This window comes from Kogia breviceps, chromosome 1 (genome assembly GCF_026419965.1).
Source record: "Kogia breviceps isolate mKogBre1 chromosome 1, mKogBre1 haplotype 1, whole genome shotgun sequence".
In the NCBI taxonomy this organism is placed as follows: Eukaryota; Metazoa; Chordata; class Mammalia; order Artiodactyla; family Physeteridae; genus Kogia; species Kogia breviceps.
The window spans coordinates 187,947,613-187,963,268 of record NC_081310.1 but is presented as its reverse complement, the minus strand read 5'-3'; the positions used below and the strand labels follow the sequence as shown (position 1 = coordinate 187,963,268).

General features: G+C 43.1%; 1 protein-coding gene across 7 annotated transcripts in view; it reads right to left on the bottom strand.

Moving 5' to 3' along the window:
• Window positions 1-15,656, bottom strand: part of UBR4 (ubiquitin protein ligase E3 component n-recognin 4) — a 129,353-nt gene that overhangs the window by 57,387 nt on the left and 56,310 nt on the right. Inside the window, exons 50-62 of one of the 7 annotated variants that reach the window (XM_067016265.1) lie at window positions 15,538-15,570; window positions 14,317-14,380; window positions 13,738-13,872; window positions 12,567-12,741; window positions 11,778-11,861; window positions 11,547-11,687; window positions 10,299-10,420; window positions 9,526-9,637; window positions 7,504-7,634; window positions 7,205-7,382; window positions 6,638-6,742; window positions 4,729-4,866; window positions 3,848-4,022 (exon numbers count right to left, since the gene is read on the bottom strand). In XM_067016265.1, coding sequence (XP_066872366.1) covers window positions 3,848-4,022; window positions 4,729-4,866; window positions 6,638-6,742; window positions 7,205-7,382; window positions 7,504-7,634; window positions 9,526-9,637; window positions 10,299-10,420; window positions 11,547-11,687; window positions 11,778-11,861; window positions 12,567-12,741; window positions 13,738-13,872; window positions 14,317-14,380; window positions 15,538-15,570 — 1,593 coding nt within the window. The remainder of the gene's footprint in view (window positions 1-3,847; window positions 4,023-4,728; window positions 4,867-6,637; window positions 6,743-7,204; window positions 7,383-7,503; window positions 7,635-9,525; window positions 9,638-10,298; window positions 10,421-11,546; window positions 11,688-11,777; window positions 11,862-12,566; window positions 12,742-13,737; window positions 13,873-14,316; window positions 14,381-15,537; window positions 15,571-15,656) is intronic. The other 6 variants (XM_067016274.1, XM_067016303.1, XM_067016286.1 and 3 more) reach the window with 6 other exon arrangements.

The following is a 15,656-nucleotide window of genomic DNA, read 5'->3' as shown; positions in this document are numbered from 1 at the left end:
TTTATGAGGCCAGAATAACACGAACACCGATACCTGACGAAAACATTTCAAAGAAGAAAAATTACAGGCCTAAATAAAGTATCAGCAAATCAAATCCAGTGATGCAAAGGATAAGACATCACGATCAGGTGTCCCCAGAAGGTTGGTTTGATAATGGAAAATATCTATTACTGTAATTTACAACCTTAAACAGAATAAAGGCGAAAAACATAAAATCAACTAAGTGCCACAAAAGCAACTGGAAAGCTTCAAAAACGAACCCAAGATAAAATATCTCCCAGAAAACTAGTAACAAAACTTATTTTCATAAAGAATAGCCTAGAAAACCTTCCAGTTAACATCACACTTCATGGTAAAATAGGAAACCTTTTCTCCTGTGTCTGGGAATGAGGTAAGGATTTCCACCATCACCACTTCTCTCCTACCTAATACAACAAGGCAAGAGAAAACAGTTAAAGGGTGTAAAGATTGAAAGGAAAAAACTTAAATGTCATTATTTACAAGAGACACGATTATTCATGCAGAATCTGTGCTAAGAATTAATCTAATTACCAAACCCATAATTAGGATTAATCTAATTATCAAAACCGATAATTAGAATTTAAGTGAATTTAGAAAGATCACAGAATACAAGGTCAAAATAAAAGCAATAATGAGCTCACCAGCAATTAAGAAATTATTAAGCCAGGAAATGAGTGAAGACAGAAATCCAGAGGGGTAAGCAGAGCCCTGAGACTGATTTCAGGGCATCCGAAAACTTGAGGCTACGATGCTCTAAAGGCAACTTGTACGTCAGGGTGCTAGGACCTTACAGGGCGTGTGGACTAGGAAAAGATGCCTAGAATCTGCCCCAAGTGAGGAGAGTCTTCTAAGAGAATCTCATTAAAAAAACACAGAAGGCTACACCCTGAGTTTAAAAGTAAACAAATATACCACTTCCCCCCGTACCACGTTTTCCCCATCCAGGAGTAAGAAAAATTAGCTGACTCAAATCCTGACGCTGAGACAAAAGGAGGAAAAAAAGAATCAGCTGCTGAAATACAGTCTAATCTATATATCTTTTTCCTTTTGGTTAACACTTTTTGTGTCCTATTTAAGAAATCTTTGCCAACCCTAAGTTATGAAGATATTTTGTCTTCTAAAACCAGTACGGTGTTACCTTTTGTGTTTAAATCCATAGCAACTGATTTTTGTGTATGATCAGGTCAAGACTCATTTTATTCCATATTAATTTCCAACCAATCTATTGCCATTGATTGAAAAGACCATCTTTCTTCCACTGTACAGAAGAGTCTCATCTGTGTCATAAATCAGGTGACTATGTATGTGTGAATCTGTTTCTGAACCCTAGTCTGTTTCGTTAATCTATTTTGTCTATCCTTGCACCAATATCCCACTGTCTTACTGAGCACAGCTTTATAAGCTACAGTTGTGTAGTCCTCTAATTTTGTGGGTTTTCTTCTATATTGCCTTAGCTAATCTTAGTCCCTTGCTCTTCCAAATAAATGTCAGTATCAGCTTGTCAGTTTCGACACATATATAATGCCAGCTGAGATTTGTGACTGGCATTATACTGAACCTGTATCAATGTTAAGACAATTGTTATCTTTATAATAACGAGTCTTTCGATCCATAAACATGGTATATCCCTTCATTTATTTAGATCTTCTTTAATTTTTCTCAATTAGCTTTTATAGTTTTCAGTGTAGAAGTGTTATGTATCTTCCACACTTATAACTATGCATTTGATGTTTTCTGATGTCACTCAAATAAATCTTAGGAAACTATAAATAACTAAGCACAGGAATTTTAAAAAGAAAAGAGATATTAAGATACATGGAGAAGAGAATATGATGGTCTAACATCTATTTAAGTCCCAGAAAGAGAAATAACAGAAAATGAGGCAGAAGCAATGCCCAATGAGATTAATGAATGAGATATTTGAATGAGAAGTTTCTAGAACTAATAAAAGACACTAACCCAAACATTCAAGCAGAACAAATGTAAAGAAATCCATCCTAAACCTATCCTAGTAAAACTACAAATAACAGTGACAAGATAAAGATCTTAAAAGCAGCAGTAAAGACACTGTTTTCAAAGAAACAGTAACTGTAACAGCAGGTGACATCTCATTGGCAGTAACAATGGATACCATTTTCAATTCTAGGAGGATAAAACCATCAACACAAAATTGTATACCCATCAAAAATACATCCGCAAAATGTAAGCTAAATAAAGACATTTCCAGACTAACAAAACCTGAGATTTTGAAACCAGGGGACCTCCCCTAAAGGAAAATCTAAGTGACATACTTTAAGAAGAAAATGATCCTAGATGGAAAGTCTGAGATGCACAAAGAAAACATGGGCATAGAAAGTGGTAAACATGTGAGCAAATCTAAACAGACACTGACTACGTAAATTACATAAGAGCAATAATATCTTAAAAGCTTTAAATAGACTTTTCTTAAAACACACAAATATAATTGCTTAAATTGATAAGAATGAGCAAAGTCTTCTAAGGTGCTCTTTCAGGAAGAAGATACAGCTCTTAGTTAACTTTAGTTTTGGTTAAGTATGCATGTTGAAGTGATTAGTATAACTACTGAAAGATTGGAAACAGTGAACAACCTCCAAACTTGCAAAGTTGGGGCAGGGGGGAATGAGAAAAGAGCAAATCAACCCACAAGAGGGCTACAAAGAAAAAGAAACACAGACACAAGCAGAACAAATAAGAAGCACAAAATAAATTCAAATATATCAGTAATAAACATTAGTTATAAACGAACTTAACTGTTCCAATTAAAAAGCAAAGGTAGGCTGGATTAAAAATATTTTGAAAAATAAACTTCAAAGAACCAAAAATGACAAAGATCACATTATCTGAACACATGGAATTAACCTAGAAATCACATGAAGAGGTAAAAAAAAAGATTAAGTAGAAAATGCCTTTTAGGTTAAGCAGTTAGGAAACAAATCCCATCAAAATATCATCAGTTAACTGAGCCAGAGGTCATCTTCCCCAAAGGGATGCTGCAAGAAGGACACAGAGAATAGAGGAAACACTCACTGATGCCCTCCCAAAATCTCTCCGATGCCTGACTGTTCAGTTATCTCTTTTTCTGATAGAAATCATTCAGTTCAAAATACTGATTTCTGCACTAATGTGGTAACTATGGGCCTCACCAAATTTAACAAACATTGTATCACGAGTATATTCTTAGGTTTCTTTTCTTCCTCCTCTTCTATTTCTCTGGCCACCTGTTGGTTAAGAATACATTCCTCCACCAATCCAGTACCAAACACCACCAGAATTTCTTCAGGGGGCTGGATTAGGATTTTATGGATTACTTTCAATTTGCCAAATGCCCCACCACTGGTATTTCTAGTCATAAACTTGTATTTGCTGTTTGATCTCTCTATTACCTAATAAACATGCTGAACAAGCAGTTATTTCTAGTATTTACTTAATAACTATCACTTCTGAGCCCAGAACAGTGTCACTTATAAAGAGAATGCTACAAAATGAGTGTATGGTTAATGATGAAACAAGAAAGATTTGACTAAGGAGGATATGTGTTTTTAGGACAATCCCTTTACTAAGGGATATAGGGGGGCCCTACACGAAAAACCACTTTCTATTATCTCTGCAATTGATTTGATGAAATTCTAATTAGGACCAGAAGACAGACCCAGAACACTTCTTAAGGTTTTAAAACTGTTTCACGAGTCTATTACCATTACATTTCAAAAGAAATAAACTGTTATCACCACTCCACCTCCTGCAACTGATCTATCATCCTATTCCTGAAACATTCGCCCCTAGGAAAAAGTGGCCAGCTCCTGACCTGTTGCTAGCGTGGACATCTCCTTCTCCTTCCCCTTCTCCTTCTCCCTCGGAGCCATCTCCTTCCTGATGTCCGGTGGTGGTGCTGATGGCGCCAGTGCTTGAACTGACACTTCCTGGTCCAGCCGGATGCCCCTCTGCTGTGGCATCACCATAAGCACTGCTCCGGCCAGATACTAGAGGGAAATGGTTTAAAAAGCGCAAATCAACTCCCAAAGCACGGTGGAATCCAGTGCATTCTGAAGTCAGCAATTACCTGAACGGTAGCTTTAGAAAATTTTTTTCTTCTGTGTGAAGGTTAATAAGGATTGAATTCACGATTTCGGCCCCCCAGGACTAAATGACTAAATGACTCTCTGGGTACCCAAAGAACAGAAGATCCACCCACAAGAACAATTAATCTCAACTGTTGATAAATTTCCATCTCATACTCCAGAAGAAACATATACTGATCAGGGAATCTCAAAATTATCAGCTACTCTGTATCTCTTCCACAAAAAATTTTCATATCCAATTTTTAAGCAGAGACTGATTTTAAGATCAAACCAAAATGGCCTGTCATGCTTCCTCATTCTAGAAGCCCAACCCCCACCAGCTAGTACAGATGGCCTGCTATATTAATATACCAGATCATTAACAATGGGGCTGCCCAAAATCTCTTCCCCAACAGAAGAAGCAAAAACCACCGTAGGACTGATTTCAAAGTCATACCATAATTCTTTTCAATTAATCATGATTTGGGATTATGTATGTCATTTCTTTCTTCCACTAACAGATAATTAAACTTCCCTTTGCTGAAACCAGTCCTAGGACCCAGGCAGGGATTTCTATTTTGTCCCCACCCTCTCTGCCCAAGGATATCAGGAACTCCAGCCACATTACCACTGTGCTCGCCAGCCACCGAGTCCACTGCACTTCCCCCGCTCTCCGAGCCCACACTACCACCGTGGTCAGCAGGGGAGGTCCGAAGGGTGGAACCATCAGTTGCTGCTGTGCTGCCCTCGTCGTCTGAGGCTGGAGCTGAGAGAGTAACGAGAGCTGTTACAGGTAAAAACCCCTCTTTGGGGCAAAAGCATCAAACTACATAGTGCAGAAGACACAATGCAGTTTATACATCCTGTTGTCAAAGAAAAAAGGGAAGGATTTGCTTTGCTGGTTAATCACTAACAGGAACAAACACTATACATGTGCATTGCAAACAGTACTTAGACAGAAGTGAAAACCCAGTTCACTGGGCATTTCCTTCGCTGTTACATCACAATGCAAGTAAAACAGTGCAGAGATTCAAGAAGAATCTGTGACAGGGACACTCAGTTTTCTAGCTAAAATGCTTCACGGTCACCATAGTCTAGGTGTTACTGACACCTGCTGAGATTGGAAAATAGCCATTACCATTCAAAAGCATAGATTCTGAATTTTCATGAGATTTGTTTTGCAATCAATTTATGCTTATGCTAGAAAATCACTTATCATGAGCTCTCAAATCAACCCTGTCTGTTTTTTTTAATCAGATGGTCCAGAGGGGAGCTCATTCGGAAATTTCAAACTTCCTAATCATCCTCATCAGATGCTAATAATGAAGCAAGGAAATTCCCCAGAGACAGCCACAGCATCCAGGATCAGGGCTGAGCTGAGACAGGAGGAAAATGCTGGATGAGATACATGGGGGAGAAAAGCCAAGACAGCCACAGAGCACAGTAGGGACACAACTGGCACAGCACAACAGTGACCTCCAAGCCTGAAATGACAGCAACTAAAGAGACCTAAGAAAAGCAACAAGCCATGGCAGCAGGCGAGAGGGGACAGCCAGTTTCTCCCTTTCTTATCTATCCAGGATAAAACGCCCAAAACAAGAAACAAAGAAAAAAAAAGAAAAGAAAAGAAACAGATAGAGGGACACCTCAGTCTGAAAACTCTCAATCAACCCTTAAATTACTCAGGGGCTGATTTTCCAGTAGATCGTTCAGATGTTCCATCCTCCTCTATTTGGTCCAACTCTCCACTCAGGACATATTTTTTTTTTTTTTTTTTTTTTTTCTTTGCTGTACGCGGGCCTCTCACTGCTGTGGCCTCCCCCGCTGCGGAGCACAGGCTCCGGACGCGCAGGCCCAGCGGCCATGGCTCACGGGCCCAGCCGCTCCGCGGCATGTGGGATCCTCCCGGACCAGGGCACGAACCCGTGTCTCCTGCATCGGCAGGCGGACTCTCAACCACTGCGCCACCAGGGAAGCCCAGGACATATTTTTTTTCTTATCAGATTAGGACAAGTGATTGAAAGTAAACACAAAATGAGGTCTGAAGATTTCCTATGCATTTGAATTGTCCATAAAAACCCTACCCACCAAGCTCAGATCCCACGCTGACCTGAAGTGTAACTCAGCTTCTTGTAGCTGCACTTTTATTTGCAAGTGAAGAGAAAAAAGTTAAAAGGTTTGAGCTCCATTTCTTGTCTCCCTTTTGAAACTGTCTAAAACGTTAGAACTCTGGTGAAGAACCCTGAAAGCTGTGATTTAAGCTCTAAAGCCGATCAACCTGCAAGCTGTTCTCTTGGCCTTTCCTTGGGGAATCAGCTGAAGCCAGGCAGCATGCAAAGTGTAGGGAAGCAGAGCCACGAATGCCTTTGCCAAGCCGCATCACTATGTCTTCCACACCCGCATTTCTAAAGCAAAGGCACAAGCAGGAAGTCCAGGATGGCCTGTCAAAGCAGCTGCCCATTACACTCTCACAGCGTTGGAAACGAGGCCTGAGGGTCCTGGGGCCCTGAGCCGCGCTCCTTGCTGTGGACAGTTACCTGATGCTGTGGTGTCAGAGAGGGTTCCTGCGTCCAGAGAGGAAGAGCTGGGTGCCTGGCCGGACAGCCCCAGGCTCTGCAGGCCCAGCGCACTGCTGCTGCTGCCTGGGGAACAAGTGGAGAGTGAGCACAGCATCCCCTCCAGACCCCATCCACAGCGCCGCTTGGCCACCTGCTGCCCTCAGGAGTCTAAACTCGCCAGCGTGTGACCCCCTCTGGCCTAGAGGAAGTTGCTCAACAGCCATTGCTGTCCACCCACCAAATTTAGTTACAGAGATGGTGGAAGCCTTCCTTCAGTTCAGGCAGGACACAGGCTGGAGGAATCTAACAGATTTGGGAGGCAATAATCCCAAAGACCAAACTAACAGAAACTATGAGATTGGCTCCAGACTAAAAACCCCACCGTGATCCCTCTCACTCTCCACCTGTATCGCTGAACAGCCCTCACCCAGATCAACCTCTCCCCAAATCTGGGGACGAGCCAAGTCAGCTGGATATCAGTAACTGCCAAACCCTCTTTCCTGTGCAAGGCCAATGGGCCACTGTGTTCCTGGCATTGCCTTCTACCTTGCTGGTCCTGCTGCAGGCTCAGGGCAATGGCTAGTTCAACCATGGTCTCGTCATCTGCATCAGGCGGGATGTCCAGCATGGGGGGGAAGCCCTCTGCGCCTGCCAGCAGGGCCTCCAGGGGAGAGGGGTTACCATTGTTGACATTTTCAGCTGTCTCCAGGACCATCGACTCAGACTGCAGAGAGAAAGCTCTGTCAATGTCCCGTGGTAAACGGCAGCTTGTGGAAGTCCACCGAATAAGAGCTAGAGGAGAGTTCTGAGGCTCCTCCTCCCCACTCCTGCTGCCAGAGACTCACCACCATCTCAAAGTCTCCATGGTCCACCTCACTCTGTTCCTGGCTTTCCTGACGGATGTGACCACCATTCGGGATCCCTGACGACTGCATTTTCTCATCTGCGTCATCATCGTCATCATCATCCTTGTCTCCTGAGTCAAAGAAACCCGAGTCACCTGAAGGCACTTGCCTTTCCTCCCTCGGCGTGTGGTAAGATAAGCTACATAGCAAACAAAAACCAAGACAAGCAAGCTACCAGCTAGTGCCCTGTGCTTTAGAGATAAATTCCAGGGAGCCATGCCTGGCCTTGTTCTCCTGCTTCCTGGACCTAGCAGGATCTGGGAAGGTGGGGCTGGCAGTGACAGCCTGCTCCACTTAGGAGAAGTCTTTTCCAGCTGATGAAGGAAAACAAAAACAAAAACCCTTGGATCCCATAAAGCAGAAAAATCTAAGACCAGCAGGTCCCATGAGCTTGTGCCAACCCTCAGGAGACCCTGGACAAGACAGGGAAAATAATACAATTGAGATGTTTATCTATTATCTGTCATGGCAGCTTGGAGTGTTATCTTACATTTTTTTCCCCAAAAACAACTAGGTCAGTGAGATTTTGACACTACATAATCATTAAGAGAAGAACCAACTGAGATGTGAAACCATCGAATGAATGCTGGTTCTTTCAGCACAGCACTATAAGTCCTACCCGGACCAGCTTCTGTATGAAGGGGGAAAGCCTTCTAAAAAGGGAGAAGCCCAGGTTAGACTCCTTATTATCAGAAAAGGATGGAGACCTTGCCTTCCACTCAATGGGCTGAAAAAGTATGTGGATATGACCTTAACTGGAAACATAAACTATCCGGACTCTAGCTTCTCCACAGGGAAAAGATGCACAAACTGTTGCCTGACTCATCAAAAGCTTAAGATGAATGATACTCAAGGAAGGTCGTCTGAAGGTCGTGAAGCTGCACGCACTCCTCTAAACCTGCACTGGGCCACACAGTAGCCACAGCTGCTAGCTACCATGTGGCTAGTCCACATGGAGATGTGATGTTAGTGTATATAGTACACACTAGATTTTCTTTTTATTATTGGAATATAATTGCTTTACAATGTTGTTAGCTTCTGTTATACAATGAAATGAATCAGCTGTATGTATACCTATATCCCCTCCCTCTTGGACCTCCCTCCCACCCACCGACCCACACTAGATTTTTAAGACAGTACAAAAAAAATTTTTAAGAATGGAAAATATTTTACTAATAATTTTTTATATTAATTATGTGTTGAAATAATATTTTTGATATATTGAATTAGTAGTAAGTTAATTTCAAATATTTCTTTTTACTCTTTATCATGTGACTAAAATAAAATTTTAAACTATGTACGTGACCTTCATTGGAAGTTCAACTTCTGAGCTAAACCAAGTAACCAGAGTTACACAATATACTACTGCTAAGATTTAGACAATTGGTAGAATTGCTTTTCCTAAAATGTTAAATGTTATGTACTTGACTTGTATCCAAGTGTATCAAGAGGGAAATCTCTTGTGAAATTTGCTGTCAATCTACTGTAGGTAAGTACCCTGAAGATACTACCCATTAGGCAACAAAATGCACCCTTAATGTAAGAACTTTCATGCGGGGAAATTTTTCATTTCCTGAAAAATGGTGGGTTTTTTCTTCAGTCACTGTGATTTTTGAACTGTTCTCATTTTATTTTCACTCTGGCTTTTGGGAAGATTTCAGCCAAAAATAAGATCTTCACTTAACAACTATGTAGATGTAGATCTTACGTCCTTGGCTTGATTTTACTATTTATTGTACCTTTATTTTCCCCTGGCCTCGATTTTCCTTCTTTTTATTCTACTTACTATGCGTTTTTTATACACCACCTTCAATTCTTCATGGAATAAGGTGGTGTAAAACAATGGATACATAACCGAAAGTCTCCAGGGCCTTGGTCAACATGAGCAGCACGTCCTAGTGCTGTATTTCCCTTCTCCCCCACACCACACTCGCACAAGCCTAAACCCAGACCTCACATTACCCATTGGAGTGTTGCTTCGCGGGGAGGAGGGCAATGTCACATGTCTCCGCTTGTTCCTCGGCCTTAGGACTCGAATTAGAGCTTGTTTACAAGAGAAGCTCACAGCAGGATCCTGAGGTTGAAAGGAAACCATCATTCTTAGGTTTTAATATTATTCATGAAACTGTCTATAGAGCACTTTCCTTTCTTGGACAATCACAGGCATGTGGAAGATCTGCCTGCTCTCACCTGCAACCTGCTGAGTCAGGTCAGCAGTTCAGCCCATTTCCCCGACCTGGCATAGAGAAGCCCCATATGCTACATTCTTCTATCTTAGCTCCTGTAATAGCCTGGCAGGTCATTTGGCCCTGAAGTCCCTTTGGCTGTCTAAAAATTGGTTTTGGCTTTTCATCAGATGATCAGGCTCGCTTAGCTCTGTGCTAAAATCAGTACTTCCAACACTAGCTTCTGTGCCAGAGTCACTGGAAATAGATCTGGATGATGTTCGTTCAGGTACTCATTTAATTAATACTTACTTAGCATGAACTATGAAGCAACCATCAGCATATTCTCTGGGGACTCAGCACTGAACAAAACCAACCAAGTCCATTCCCTTTTCAAACCTTTCTTTCCATGGAATGAGTAAGATGTTAAAGGTTTTACTGATATGTAAAATTCTTAATTCCCATTATACCCTCCTTTAAGTCTGTTTTATTTCATTAATTAGCAAACATAAAAAAGATTTTTCCAGACATTCCCAGATAAGGATTATCTGGGGTTGTAATGATACGTACAGGACACAATAGCATCTGCATATATATCTTGGATGCTGTATTAATACAGTCCAGCTCACAGGTACAGTAGCCATGGATAATGTCTACCAGAGCATTAACGGTAGCTTCAATATGAGTTAGGCCTAAAGGGGAGAAACAGATGGTGAAAAAACTTCTAAATACTTGACAGTCAAAGACCAAAGTACAAATTCTTATGCCCACGTAAAGGTCAAGCACACACAGAAAAACAAACAAACAAAACACAGACGTAGAATATAGGCTGTAGGCATTGTTTGTGATTTGTTCTATTAACAGTCTCCTAAACCTCCCAAACTGTCTCCAAAAGCTTTCCAAATATCCTACATCACAGAAATAAATAGGTGTCTACTCTCTATGGATACCAAGAGACAGGGCAGAGAAATGTGAAGAGCTGCGCAGAGTCTAAATGTTCCCTACTATCCCCAAACCTTAGGTGATAAAGATGACCCTAACAGGCCTTTTGGGTTTACTGCCCAAGCAATGTCCAAACACAAACAAGTAACAGGGGTCCTTCTACTTTTCTAGATTGCTATTCAAAACCTTATTACTCTTCCACCTATAAACCATAGACAGTGTGAAAAGTTAGATACCAAAGGCAGCAGTAGCTTAGAAATAAAATAATTCTCTAGTATGATGTTTTTGGGGTTTTGTTTTAAATAAATAAATAAACTTATTTATTTGTTTGTTTGTTTATGGCTGCACTGGGTCCTCGTTGTTGCGTGTGGGCTTTCTCTAGTTGCGGCGAGTGGGCTTCTCGTTGCGGTGACTTCTCTTGTTGCGGAGCATGCTCTCTAGGCGCGCAGGCTTCAGTAGTTGTGGCACACGGGCTTAGTTGCTCCGTGGCATGTGGGATCTTCCCAGACCAGGGATCAAACCCGTGTCCCCTGCACTGGCAGGCGGATGCTTAACTACTGCGCCACCAGGGTAGTCCCCTCAAAAGACTTTTTAAAAAACAATTATAAACACCACTAAGGGCACACGCACGCACACACTTCTTTATGTGAAGTATTCAATCCGACATGAGAGATACAAGAAAGTCCCACTTCTCTGCTACACTGCTAAATTCCTCTATCAGGAACATTGATCTCAGAGGCCTCTGTTTCCTAAATATTCACTAACTATCCACTCTGGAAGAGATGGATGATGAAGGCTAAAGGTGAAGAGTTCAATCTGTCCCAAGAAAAAACTTACATCAGGCTTCACTATCAAGTATCCCTTTTAACATGATACCTGGCAGGCAGGCAGGTGCCAAGAAGGCATTCTTGGGTTTGGATGCATGGAGTTTCCAGAAGTGGTTCACCAGCTGGGTGATGAAACTACAGCAGTCTCCCTCCAACTGCTTCTGAGGTTCTCTCCCCTCATCCGCTCCTTCTAAGCAGGAGAAAAAAAAATTATTAACGACAGTAAATCTAAGATGGAATTTAATTTGTTTTAAGGTTAACTCAGGTCAAGGAAGCTTGCCTGGGGAGGGAGTTTCAAGTGGGGCCCCAGTCAATATGCCAACTATCCCTAGACTCCAGCAGGCACATCTAGGAAAAAAACAGTCTGGGAAAGGAATATCACAGAAAACATTGTATGTTAGAATTAAGTAGAAGGGGAGCATTTAGGAGCTTACAGCAGATTCAGAGATCTCAGGTGCAACTGTTCAACTTCTAAAAGCTAGGGGAACATCTGCAATTTTCTAGAATGATTCGTGAATTATAGTATTAGAGGAGGAACAGGATGATGACAGCATATGGAAATATGGAAATAACAGAACTGTAAAGGCATCAATAAGCTCTATGTGATGAAAGCAAAGCAGGTTTGGTACCCAGCCAATGTGAGGAGAGAGGAGGAAATAAAATCAAGCACTGAGAAAGGCTACAGATATTAATAAAATACTGGCAAAAGTACAGCACGAAAGCAAAAGACATGATCCTATCACTTTAAAGCAACCAGGGCACAAGCTTAACTTTACCCTGAAGATTTTAAAAGAGGTAGTAAATTCAGAGACAGATTATATCTGATGTCCAGAGCACTAAATAAACTCAAGAGTAATCCAAGGGGTGTAAGCACTGGAAACAGTATTTACTGAGAACGACACAATTCTTATGTCAAAAGCCCTTCAAGATATAAAGACAAGAGAGTAAGATCCCTGTCTCAGAGCACGAAGTCAGTCAGAAGCCAGAGAGAACAAGAAGAAGATGACAGAGCAAAGGTGGTGGTGTAGTAAGCAGGTTTCAGGACCACGGCCATACAGGCCAAGTTCACCTGTTTCCATCTGGGGCAGCTTTGACTCCGTAAAGTGGACAAGGTTGTTAGGGCGCATGATGGCAATGGAGCGAGCTGTGATCACCAGCCTCTGGAAGACCTCGGGGTCCAAATCCTTGCCTTCTTTGCTGGATGTGTTGAGACACTGCACAGCTTTGCTCAGCAAGGCCTGATCCTACAACAAAAGAATCACAGAGGATGAACTGAAAGCAAGGAAGGCCTGGGTACTAAAGCACAGAGGAGAGGGGAACTGACAGATCATCAGGATGGCTACCTCCTCGCAAGAGAACAGGTTAATTACCGTTGACTACTTGGAACAAATCTTCAAAGCAGCCCAATACAGTTCAACTTCTTCATATAATAAAACATTAAAGACGTTAAAAAAAAATCAAAAGCCATGAAATCAGTATCAAAGTATGATAGGAAAACTAGAAATACCAGCCGATTCTCCAGAGCTACAACATCCCAGATCTCCTTCCTACGGAAGTCATTTCTTTGCAGGATCATACCAAAGCTATGTTTCCAAAATCGCCTTTCCTTGAGAGGTTCAGCAGGTTAAACTCACATTTCTCAGTTCTCTGGGTTGGAGGCACAAAAGCTAACCTAGGCATCCGGGCTGGTGGCCTCCTCCTCATGGATCTGAACTGTCGACAATCTTTTCCATTTTTAGAAACTGGCCTAACTTACTGCCTTCAGTCGCTACTTACTTTTATAGGTGAGACCCTCTCCCCCCAGATTTCCCCCTCAGTCTCTCCAAGAACCACTTACCAAATTCATCACAAGCAAGTACACCTCACTGAGGGCTGTGGCACAGCTGCAGGAGTGGAAACACCAGCAGCCCTGACCTCCTGAGTGACTTCCCACCCCACTCTTCCAGTGAGAAGTCACCCCTACTCAAGCATCCCTCCCCTCCCTTCCTTAAATCTTCCTGATCCTATTAGAGTAACAGAACAAAATGAATGCAAACCAGTGGCCCATTATTGGCTTGTCCTCATTTTGAGTGACAGTCATTCATTTCTCAGGAGAAGCTTTAGGAGGTACGGGTCTAATCTCAACGCTCTCCTCTCCCCACCTTACTTTGCTATGCCTTTCTTTACATCCAAAAAGCCAACTTGCTTGATTCCCTGTCAGTACCACAGCTTAGGCTTCAACAGAAGGCACCCCTGATTACCTTGTGGCTGTGATAGGCTGAGCGGCTGGTGTGCAGGCTGGCCAGAAGGCTCTTGGACTGCTGCTGGACACTGGCAGGCGCCGGCAGGGACAGCAGCAGAGTGGCCAGCTCCTGAGCTGCACTCCTGTTTCTCTCCTGATGCGGAAGACAGCAGGGTTGCCACTAACCCCACCAAATCCACGCAGGACACACTGCCCACCCCCTGCCCCCTCAAGCCTTCCTCCGCTCTCGGCCACCAGGACCAGGTTAGGCTCCATGGACCGCAAGGAGCAAAGCAAAGAATTTCAGAAATTACAATCCTCCCACAACACAGGTGAAGAGAGTCCAAGGTCATGACTCCCAAAACAGTGTTCTTTAATCAGAACACTGATTATTCATCCTATTCTACAAAACACTCTCACTATGGGTCCCCCAAAAGTAGGACATAAGGCCTTAAGCTGAAGACTCCTTTGGATCATCTCTGCAAATCAAGATTATGCTATAAATGTTCTTTAGCTGCAAGGCTTCGAGGCCTCTGATGACTCCACTGATTTCCTGCCTCTTCAGAAAGCTCCCATGTGCTTTAAAAAAGTAACTTGCCTTCTCGATGATTGGGCCAACAGCAAAGCAGCTTTCCAGGGCTTCTAAAGAACTCACAACCAGCCTAGGGAGACAGGAAAGCCGGTGTGAGTACAACAACCCCTCTCTCTGCCTGGCGCTTTAGCCTGCACAGCCTACAGCCGTGAGGACCTTGGGGACAGCTAATGAACGCCAAACACAAAATCAAAGCACAGTAAGACCTGCCACAGGCACCATGCATATCGTTTCCTTGTGTTACAGGCCAGAAGAAACCTGGCTCCTGCTCGGAGATCAACCTGAGGCCATGTTCATAATCCGTAACTCAAAGACAGGGCTTTTCTTCCTCAAAGAGGATAAATGTGCTTCCTCCTGCTGCCTGTGGCAGGGATCCCTGAGAAGGGCTTAACAGTCTTGATGCAATGGGACCCGAAGCTCAGGTGCCCCATAGATCAGTAGGCAAAGGGGACACACAAAGGGAAAGGTTAAAACCATCTTCTTATACTGGGAGAGCTGGGGTTATATTTTACTTACACCTCCAAGAAAATGCACAAAGGCACTTCGTATGAGTTCCCCAAGTACGGGGAAGAGAACAAACTGTATTTTCAGGTGCTCGCCAACTGCCAACGTTCAAAGGGTATACTACAAAGCACTTTTAGGAAACTGGGCAATTTTCTCTAAGGGAAGGATAGGAAACCCAACCACTGAAGGGTACCAAGTGACACGCTCCCAAGGGCCCACCCCTGTGGGTTTAATGCAGCACAGTGAAAAGACCAACATCCTGAGGGCTGAAGCTCTGGACAGAGAGGGCAAGTGTGTTGAAGGCAGCTGGAGAGAAAAAGGTCAAGGGGCAGAGGAAGGCAGTAAAGAGCCAGGCAAGAGAGACCTGGGACATAAAACCACGGTGGACAGAACAAGCTCTCTGGTGGCTTTTCAGACAGTAGAACTTTTCCACTGTCCCAGCGCCCCCTCCCCGTTTCTCATCCACTGTAGAGAGGGAGCAGAGGGATGGGGTAAGGAAGGGGAGGCTAAGAGTCCGAAGCGGCCGACACCAAGCACGCACGTACAACCCTCCGCATTCTCCACTCTGACACGGGACAGCTCTGCAGCCATGCAAGGACCAGAACAGAAAGAAGCAGGAGGACTTTTCCACAGAAGCAGAATCAACGCAAAGCCACGCCATCCGTTACACCGCTCTCTGACACACACTCACTCGTGCAGAGAAAAGAAAGAGGGCATACTAACCGGTCCAGCTTGGTTAGGGACTCAGTTTCAGAACTTGGGGGAGAAGCAAAAGAAAAAAAAGGAAAAAAATGTGAAGCTCAGAGAAACCTGGAAATACATCCTAAGCAAACAATATAAGA